Source organism: Nanorana parkeri, unplaced genomic scaffold (assembly GCF_000935625.1).
Source record: "Nanorana parkeri isolate BGI_ZX_2015 unplaced genomic scaffold, ASM93562v1 scaffold948, whole genome shotgun sequence".
In the NCBI taxonomy this organism is placed as follows: domain Eukaryota; kingdom Metazoa; phylum Chordata; class Amphibia; order Anura; family Dicroglossidae; genus Nanorana; species Nanorana parkeri.
In genome coordinates, this window is record NW_017307216.1 from 89370 (window position 1) to 99258 (window position 9889).

The window sequence follows — 9889 nt, forward strand, 5'->3', positions numbered from 1 at the left end:
TAACTCCCACCATGCAGAGTAGAAGTTAGCTGCGGCAGCAATGGTTAATAGAATCCGCAAGCCTGCAGCAGCTTGGGTATGCAAGCGGAAGGTCTGCCCCCTTAACTCCTTCACTGCCACAGGGCATTGGATCCTCTAGCATTTCTGCCTGCTGTAGGCCCCTCTTTTGGCAGCAGGGTTTCAGTTCCTCATTAACCCTTTATAGCCGACATCTACAGGGACCAGAGATGCACACTAACATAGGGCTAAGCTATTGCAGTGAGGTTTTTTTTTGTTGTTTTTATTATACTTGCTTGCCTGCATGTGAAAATGCAACATGGAACCATTTTTAGCTTGTGTTCTACACGTTGGGTCTTTATTTCACTGCCATCTGTGTTTGCTATTGCACCCTCCAGACATTGTGAACTGTCCATACTTGGCATGTCTCCTAGCTGTTATAGGTGTCTGTCTATGCCTGTGATTTGGTGCAATGCAGACTATATGTGGTTGTTGTATAGATGTCTGTTTGTGTACACCCTCCCGCCTCCTGACGCTGTCTTTCTCTCTTCCATAACTTGTCCATCTCTGCTTCACCCCCTTCCTCCTACATACACATACCAATTTCATCATTACTCATGTCTGCTTGGGTTACACATGATGGATAACTTGCATAACCCTCTCCACTGTGAGACCTCCATGCTGGAATTCTTTCTGCTGCTCCTCCCCCTTTTTTATACTACTTACCTGAAATAACAGGGCCAAGGACTGTCACTTTCTGGTACCTACATAGGGGACAGACATTGGCTTAGGTGACACCATGGAAAAAGGGAAGACTTAAATGAAAACCGCCTGCAGTGTAGACTGTTCCCTGTCAATTTGAAAGCATGCTGTTTTGTGTAATATTCATATCCTTACTGTAAGCCTGTTCTGTTACCATGCCTGTCTGATCCCTTTTATAATAATTGTTCTCCTGCCTTTAGCTCCTGGCCCGCATTGAGCGGATGGAAAGACGCATGCAATTGGTCAGAAAGGACAGCGAGAAGGACAAACAACGCACGTCTCAAAGCCGTGAGTCGGCAGTCGACATGCCAGAGGGCCCTCTTCCAGAGAGTGCAGGGGGTGGGGAGTTCCCCCCAGAGGCCTCCCCTCGGCTGTCAAGCCTTACCCCAAAACCCTTCTCCTATGGCCGCAATGCAAAGGGACAAAAAAGGTTTGTTGAAGAAAATTGTCCATATCATTTTACTGAATCACTGGTACAAGAGCTGTATGCTATAAGAGTGCAAATGACTGGAGAGATGGTCGTGAACCTGACCCTGCTGCTTGACTTGAGATTTGGGTGGTAGGGTCATTTACATTCATGACTGTACTTAAAGGGTTGGTTCATCCTAATAATAAAAAAAAAATACCATATGCATTCCTAAACACCTTAAACTAATCCGATTTTACAAATATGCATTAATGGGCGTTTTGCACAAGGAGTGAAGCCTGCCCCTCAAAAAACCCTGCCAGTTTTGAAAGCTCCATCCTGCCATGTTTCTCGGACGGACCAGACATTAGGACAGGCGCCCCCTACGCATTACAGGAGCGAGCACCGTCCTATTCCCGAGCCCCCGCACATGTGCAGTGCGCTCTGTCTCCTGTGGTCGGGGATGAGCTCAGTGGCTGCAACAGGAGGCAGTGTACATGTCTGGGTGATCAGGAGAAGGATGGCGCGCACTCATGTGTCCCAAGGGGGCGTTTGTCCTAAGGGCTGGTCCGCCCTAGAAAGAAAGCTGGCAGGATTTTATGTAAAATCTGATTCATTTAGGGTTATGGAATGATTTTTAGGGACTGCATATGCTATTTTTCTGACCTTATAAGTACAGTTATGAATATGAATGGCGAAGCTAAGCAGTGACCCTGCTACTGAAATCTTAAGTCTTTTGTCTTTTACTTCCTGTATTCTTGAATAGTGCAAGGAAGCCTTTGTATTTCCTGTGGTCTGCTGACGTTATAGGAAGATGGAGTCTACACTCAAAGCAACATTCTTGAACCTAAATCAATAGGTTGATATTTTTTGTTTTGTTTGTTGTTTACCGAAATCAAGCAGTAATGATCAAGAGCTGCTTATGCTGTGCAGGAGCTACTCCATTATGCACTGTCTAGTGGATGTACATTTTGGATAAAAAAGCTAATTTCTAAGAGTCTAATGGAAGAGGTGGAATCCCTCACGTATGGGTAGCCTAAGGCTGGCCATACACCTATCAATATTTTTTCAGTTCAACCCACTGGCTGAAGGAAAAAAAAATTGGCGTGATTCTTCCAACACAAACGGCGTGTCAATTGAGGCATCCAGCTGTTTGCCGCCGACACCTGTCAGAATACCCGATCTGAGCGGGCAGCTCATTGGCTGCCGGGTCTCAGATTGTACAAAGTAGGGATGCGCTGATATTAGTATCAGTACCGATGCTGAGTATTTGGGCGTGTGTGAGTACTCACCCAGATGCCTAGCCCGATGCTTCCGGTATCAGGAAGCAGGGCAACGCGTCATTTGTGACGAAAGAGCATGAAGCCGACTTCCTGGCCAATCAGGAAGCCGGGCAGCGTGTAATGACGCAGCGCTTGGCTTTCTGATTGGTCGGGAAGCCGGTTTCATGCTCCCTCGTCACCTAGTGAGCATGGAGCCGGCTACCTGGCCAATCACGAACCAGGGCGCCGCGTCATTACACAGCGCCCGGCTTCCTGATTGGCCAGAAAGCTGGCTCCATGCTTTCTCGTCACCTAGTGACCATGGGGACAGCTTCATTGCTGTAATGACGGGGGCAGCGTGTAATGACACGGCGCCCGGCTTTCTGATTGGTCGGGAAGCCTGCTTCATGCTCCCTCGTCACCTCATGACGAGAGAGCATGGAGCCGGCTTCCTGGCCAATCAGGAACCTGGGCGACGCGTCATTACACAGCGCCCGGCTTCCTGATTGGCTAGAAAGCCAGCTCCATGCTTTCTCGTCACCTAGTGACCATGGGGACAGCTTTATTGCTTATCGGGAAGCCGGGTGGCGAGTCTTTACATGCTGCCTGGCTTCCCGGCTAATCGGGAAGCCAGGTGGCAAGTCATTACACGCCGCCTGGCTTCCTGAATGGGACTTCCCGCATTCGGTATCAGCGAGTACGGAAAAAAAATATCGGTACTCGATACCAGTACCGGTGCATCCCTAGTACAACGTTTTCCAGCCGACTCCTTTGATTAGCTGATGGAGGAATACTGTCTAAAAGTGAGCCTACAGCCCCACACACTGTGCAAATTTCGTCCAGTACATTAAAAAACGCCCGAAATTCTCCCAGTGTTTGGGCACCTTGAGGCTGTTTTTACACATCTGTTTAAAACCCGATCTCTCCCGATTTTTGTTTTTGGAAGAAAAAAAGGATTCTAGATGGATCTGAATTTTCACAGAGTAGAACAAGCAGAGAGAACAGTAGTAGTAGTAGTAGTAGTAGTATGCATGAAGGGATCTCCTATGCGTATTCAGCATACCTGCAATAAGTTTCAACAGTGGCAGACAAAAGTAAAAATCAGTGTTTCCTGATGCTTCTATTTCCATTTCAGATATGGAAAGAGAAGACTGCAGATTGCGCACACAGTCTAAGTGTCATGATAAACATCTATGTTTGAAAATCAGTTAATGTGTTTGAATTCTTTTTACCTTGTAGGAAGTCTGCTTTCGGTCGAGCAGAACACAGGACCCCTGTTAAGAGACTGTCTTCTGACCTAGCAAAGATGAAAGGCAAAATGTCCCATTTGCAAGTCGAAGTATCAGAAACTGAGCCTGGAGGCTCTGTGTCGGAGGCAGGAGGTCGGCGAGAACTGCGCCACAAAGAGACTCCTGAGAAATCGCAATCTCCAGCAGATACCCCGCTAAGATCTGTATGGAGCAGCACTGCAGCATCTTCATTAAAGGACAATGACCCAAACCCTAGCGAGGCAGATGACCTGCCCTACCTCTGCACCACGGACATGTATCTATGCCGGTGGCATCGGCCACCTCCTTCCCCTCTAAGGGAACCCTCCCCCAAGAAAGAAGAGTGTGTGGCAAGTAAGAACTTATTCTGTACTTGTAAGCGCCTAAAGTGCACTCCTTGTCTTGGTCTAAGGCATTCTGTAGTGTCCATACTTCTGGCTGGTCAATGTATTTTTTCCATTCAGCCAAACAATGCATTACATTCAAGTAGACACTCTGAAATGATAAAATGAATAGGAGCAAAGGAAAATAGTGTTGTATCCCACAGTTACCAGCTTTAATGTTGTAATTTGCTTTGGAAAACTGTAATTATTGATGTCTGGTTGCAAAAAAAGTAGATAGTGGCACCCCAATGTATTCCAAAACCGGCTTCTTTTTGTTCCTTTAAATCACATACACAGGAGATGAACCGAGACTTCTAACATGTTTCACACTCGGGCGCTTAGTCATGTATCGTCTATGTTCATGGATAGTCTATGACTAAGCACTTGTGTGTGTAACATGTTGGAAGTCTCTGTTCTTCTCCTGTGTATTTTTGATTTTATGGATCAATAAAAAAGTTGCTTTTGGAGTATGTCGATATGCTGCTAACAAATTTTTGGGGGAGAGTGTTACCAGTGTGTGGATTGACCTGAAGCAAGACTATGGTTTATTGATATTGGAATCCAGTTGTTGTGGGCCGGACCTCTAGTTTATTCCATCTCTATGAGCTGCCCTCGCTGAATATTAAGATAGGCTTAAAGGGTTATTCAACCCTCAGGGTTTTTTTTTGCATATATATACTGCTGGCGAGCAGTAGATATATGCAAAAAAACAAAAACCTTTTGAAACTGGTTTAAACTTACCTGTATCTTCCCCGCGTGCTCCCGTCCGAAAATCTGAAGAGTCTCGGGCGGCCGCAAAGGATCTTGGGGCGGGCGCATGTGCTCTTCAGATGTTCGACCGGGAGACAAGGAGAGACACAACGTAAGTCTATGGAGCAGCGTGCAGCTGCACAGACACCGCGGGACAGGAAGAGAAGAGGAGGACATAGGAGTCAGCGCTGGATCGGAGACCCGCACCAGCGCTGGAGGGACATCTGAAAAGGACAGTAAGGAAGAAGATTGGATTAAAGGACATCATTTAAGGTAAGGTCTTACACTAACATTGGGTGGGGAGGGAAAAAAAAATATCCTTTAATGTCACTTTAATACTGGTTCAGTTTCAGAGACTGCAATGGGTACATCTCCCCTGTAGATGGCAGCTCAGGCCTCCTATCACAGCCTTGTTCAGACTACACAACCACTGCTGGATTCTTTGGAAGAATAAACAGAGAATAATGAGCTGAATTTTGGTTGGAGTTGACCTCAAATTTCAGGACACCGATACTTGCTTTTTAGTGTCATGACTTGCACACACTTTTTACAGTATGACATGGCAACAGCCTGTGTAATTCTCTTCTTTCTCAAGGGCTTTGTTCGGTATGTAGGAGTTTCTTCATGTATTGCATCTTCTTCCCCTTTACCAAATGGCATTGATTCTATTTCAATTTGAAGCAAAGGATCCTAGGCACACATCTTGTAGTGTTTTTAGAAATGAATACCCGTGACCCTTTCCTGCATGCGGATGTGTTAGGTACATCTTATTATGTTTTCCCTTTCTGCATCATCCACTAGATGTCAGTACATGCATACATGTTAGTATGCATGCCGTAGTCTGCAATTTTACTGCCAGTGCAAAGGGATATGGCTTGTAGCCTGCAAAATTGATTCTGCAAGTGGCGTAGAGCCGGCCATCGTTCTGCAGCCTGAAGATGAATTCTTGCATTATTTTTTTTTATTTTAGTAATTCTTTTTGTGTTTATAAGAGGCATTATCATTAGTCCAGATATGACAAGAACACAGCACAATGAGGCTCACTAGTATAAGCCAGCAAAAAGGAGAACATTTATGGCCCATTTACTTTATTGCAGTGCAGTAACCCGCACTATGTTAGGGCATTACAGTGCATTGGGGTGCCATTGCGAATTGTAACACAGGTTCTGTGGATTAACGCGACGCAGAAGTCTTAATAGGCCCTCAGTGTTCCCCATAACAACCAATTAGATCTTTGTCATTTTGGAATCAGTATTAGAAAAATGGCGGCTGGTACTTTATGTAAACAAGCCCTTGTCACTTTGAATTGCTGTTCTACATTGAAGTAACCCCACTCAGGACTAATATTTCTAGTTGGCTACTGGTACTGTCTGTTAAATAATAGCTGGGACTCCAGTACAAAGACCGCATCAGAATTCCCTGTTCTACCCCATTGCCACATTTGTTTGTCTATGCCCCTGACAGGTCTATAACTAAGTATATATACTATATTGCCAAAAGTATTGGGACACCGCGGAATCTTTAGTAGCAAGGAAATGTCACGGAACACATGAATCCAATGATTTGGAGGGGTGTCCCAATACTTTTGGCAATCTAGCGTATTTGAGATAAGAAGGTGGTAATGATTAAACCCACTGGTGTACACTCAAGACTATAATAATGGCTTTTAATAAAATTGTCCTTTTTAAGCCATCGCTGTACCTAAGAAATGAAATTGTATCCATTATGATCGATTCACAAAGCCACACTAATTTTTGCATGCATTCATTATTAATTCATTAGATAATGATGATTTTTCACCTCAAAATGTTCTTTAAAAAACACATTTTGTATGACAAATGTTACTTTTCCACATAAAATGAATATTTAGCTACTAAAAGCCTCTGTTTCTTATGCGTGGGTATTGGATCTCATCATTTTTAATCACCTCCTCAAATGGCCTCTTTTCTTAGTCTCTCCAATAGAAACCCATAGAAATTTGCAGACGAAAGCTGGCTATTACTACGGCCAGAAATAGCGCAATGACTCTTCAATCAATGTACTTTTATTTGTCCTAATATAACATGTGTGCATTAAATTCAACATATCTGTGTGTGAAAAATATATAACATTTAGCTGTAACTAATATTTTCAAGCAGATAAATAAAATGACCCATACTTGCAGAGAGGTATTCATACTCTGTCGCGTTTCTATGAAGCTTTTTGCTTTATTAGATGCAATGTAACTCGAAAAGGAGTTAATAAAATGGCATCTGGTACCTTTTTTTGTACGGATAGTAGGCAGAAAGTAAACTAGATTTTGAAAAATGTCTCCAGCTGTACCACCTTTTTTTATTATTTTTTTAAACATGCTCTGGTCTGTTACAATTGCAATATTGAAAAAACTATAATTTGCTCATATTTTGCATTGCAGTCTTTCTGTGATTTGAGCCAATGAAATCGTCTCCATTCAATAAAGATTTACCTCCTCACTAACAAACTCAATTATGCAACTTCTCTATGAATCATTATTTCCTGACGCATCGAGCATCTGAAACTTGATTGGTCCATCCTACTAAATGAAAATTGTTGGAGTTAGTATATAAATGCACTTTAAATATATTGCCTGATATTAAACACCACCTAGGCTTTAGGTTAAGTATATTAGAGTATTTCTTTATGGAATATCAATACATGACTTTGTAAGAGACACATGAAACGAAACAGGAAATCAGTTGGGACATAGATGGGGTAAGAGTGATGCAAACATACTGCAAGCAATGACATTGGTATTTACCAGAGAATGTTACCCTTGTTTGCCTGTTATCCTAATATGATGTGTTCTTTTTATAGTTCCTTCATGGAGAGAGCACCCTATAGAGCCCCTTCAGGACTTGAGTGGTGCAGACATACCAGAGGTAAGAGGTCCCGTGGGTCCATTGAGCCTTCTTATTGTCATTATGATACAATAGTAGAAATTGTGCCACAAAGTTTTTAGATTTGCAAATGCTTTTTCATTACCAGAAGTAGTGTCGGACAATTGTGTGCATCCCTTAATGCTGTTCCTTTCTTCCTAGAACCTGGATGATGCAGTATTTGCAAAGCGGCATGCCAAGTTAGAGCTGGATGAAAAGAGGAGAAAGAGGTGAGTGTGCGGGGACACTGTACAGAGTCAGGTTTGTTCACTAAAGCTGTGCAAAGGACAATGTGCACACTGTTGTGTTAACCAGCCTGCACCACAACATGATTTTTTGATTCTATTCCACATGTTACTTCACTTTGCCCTTCATCATCGTTTTTCCTACTGCCTTACTGAATCTATTATATGGGTTGTATTATGATTTGGATTCAACAAGGCTCCATTTACACAGGCGGTGGATACAGGAGAGCACCCAGTGCCTGTGTTTCAGCCTCTATTGATCCTTGCTTTTGCTTCCCCCTACTTGCTAAAGGAAGCATTTGAAACCAATTGGACAGTGTGGCCCGTTTAGTCAGAGGGGAGCAAAGTGGTGCTTTGCAAATACAGAAGTATGTAGAAGCTTACTGACCCACATAAGCACCCTCTTGGCATTTGAAGTTGAACGCCAGGCAGACAGCTGATTACTCAGTTGAATGATATTATTCTCTCATACATTTATTCAGGTGGGACATACAGAGGATCCGTGAGCAGAGAATCTTGCAGCGTCTGCAGGTGAGGATGTACAAAAAGAAGAGCAGTCAGGAAAGTGAGCCAGAGGTCACCTCCTTCTTTCCAGAACCTGATGAGGGTAAGCTTCGCTTTTGTCACTGCAGCTCATACCGGTAAAGAATAAGGCAGTGAACTGTGTCTATGTAATATCGCCACCCACTCGGTAGACTTTATCTTCAAATGTTTGCTTGTGATTACATGAACTGAATTATACAATGACAGTATAGTAAACACCTTAAATGCAGATTGATGTGGTAATAATTATTATATATACTTCCAGTTGCTGTTCAAAAATAATTTACATGGGAGATTGGGGTATTGCTTCCCATTTATCTTTCTGCTTGTGGTAAATACTGTAACCCTAGAAATCGCTAAGGGCTTGTTCACACTAGCCTGCACACTAAGCCGCTTTCCGAGTTTTACTGTGCATGCTATTGTCTGTGAGGCCCGGCAGGAAAGCGGTGTGATGCGCTGCTCCAGACAGTTTCAGGCGGGGACTACTTTAAAGAAATGTGTACATGTTTTAGAGAGGTAAACCTATGTGATGTCATTATTTTTCTAGGCAACGTGGCTGCTTATCTGGTCTCTGACAGCATTCTATGCATTGTCTTAATCTCACAAAGTATGTTCTACTTTTGCTGTCTGTCATCTCACTATTTTATTTATTTCTCACTACAGTGGAGTCTGTGATGATTACCCCCTACCTCCCTGTTGTGGCATTTGGAAGATCCCTGCCTAAAATAACCCCACAGTAAGTACACTGTCTTTAATTGTTTTATCTTACACATGGACTTTCATGTAAAGTGGACCCCCCTTATAATAAATCGCCACCATCAATTAAATTAATATAGCAAAATACATCATTATTGTTATAGTTACTTGCCTCTCAGGTGTCTTTTCCCAAATCCCATTGCTTTGTCCACCCTGCCATTTGAAGTTTTGTGCTGCCATTTTTAACGTATGCCAACATTGGCCCTAACCTTCCTTTTTTCTCTGGGCTGTTCCACCGATGACGTCCGCACTAGATCTTGTGAATGACATTTGGTGCAGTTTGTTTAACTTTTTCATTGGCTTTAGCAAAGTGGATGTCGGTACACTGCCCTGAAGTCTCCTTGCTGAAGCAATGACAAACCGTGCTAGATCGCCTTAGGCGCATTTTGCACAAACCCTGTAGCTGCCTCGGTGTAGTTGACATGTTGCATTGGCTTCACACAAGTGCTTCCTGGAAGGCACTGGTGATGTAGCCTTCCCAGTGGGCAGCTAGGGGGCGCTGGATACATCACCAGTGCCTCAGGAGAATCCAGAAGTATAAGAAATGAAATAAAGTTAATTTTACATATGACTGTCAAGCTGCTTTTTCAGTTGGGGGGGGGGGGGGGGGGAGAGGAAACGCG

General features: G+C 43.4%; 1 protein-coding gene across 1 annotated transcript in view; it reads left to right on the forward strand.

The window, feature by feature from the left end:
- MSL1 (male specific lethal 1 homolog) overlaps positions 1-9889 on the forward strand; it is a 15639-nt gene that overhangs the window by 4448 nt on the left and 1302 nt on the right. The window contains exons 3-8 of the mRNA XM_018566424.1: positions 960-1189; positions 3667-4049; positions 7661-7725; positions 7885-7952; positions 8450-8574; positions 9174-9246. Of these exons, the coding sequence (XP_018421926.1) occupies positions 960-1189; positions 3667-4049; positions 7661-7725; positions 7885-7952; positions 8450-8574; positions 9174-9246 (944 nt within the window). The remainder of the gene's footprint in view (positions 1-959; positions 1190-3666; positions 4050-7660; positions 7726-7884; positions 7953-8449; positions 8575-9173; positions 9247-9889) is intronic.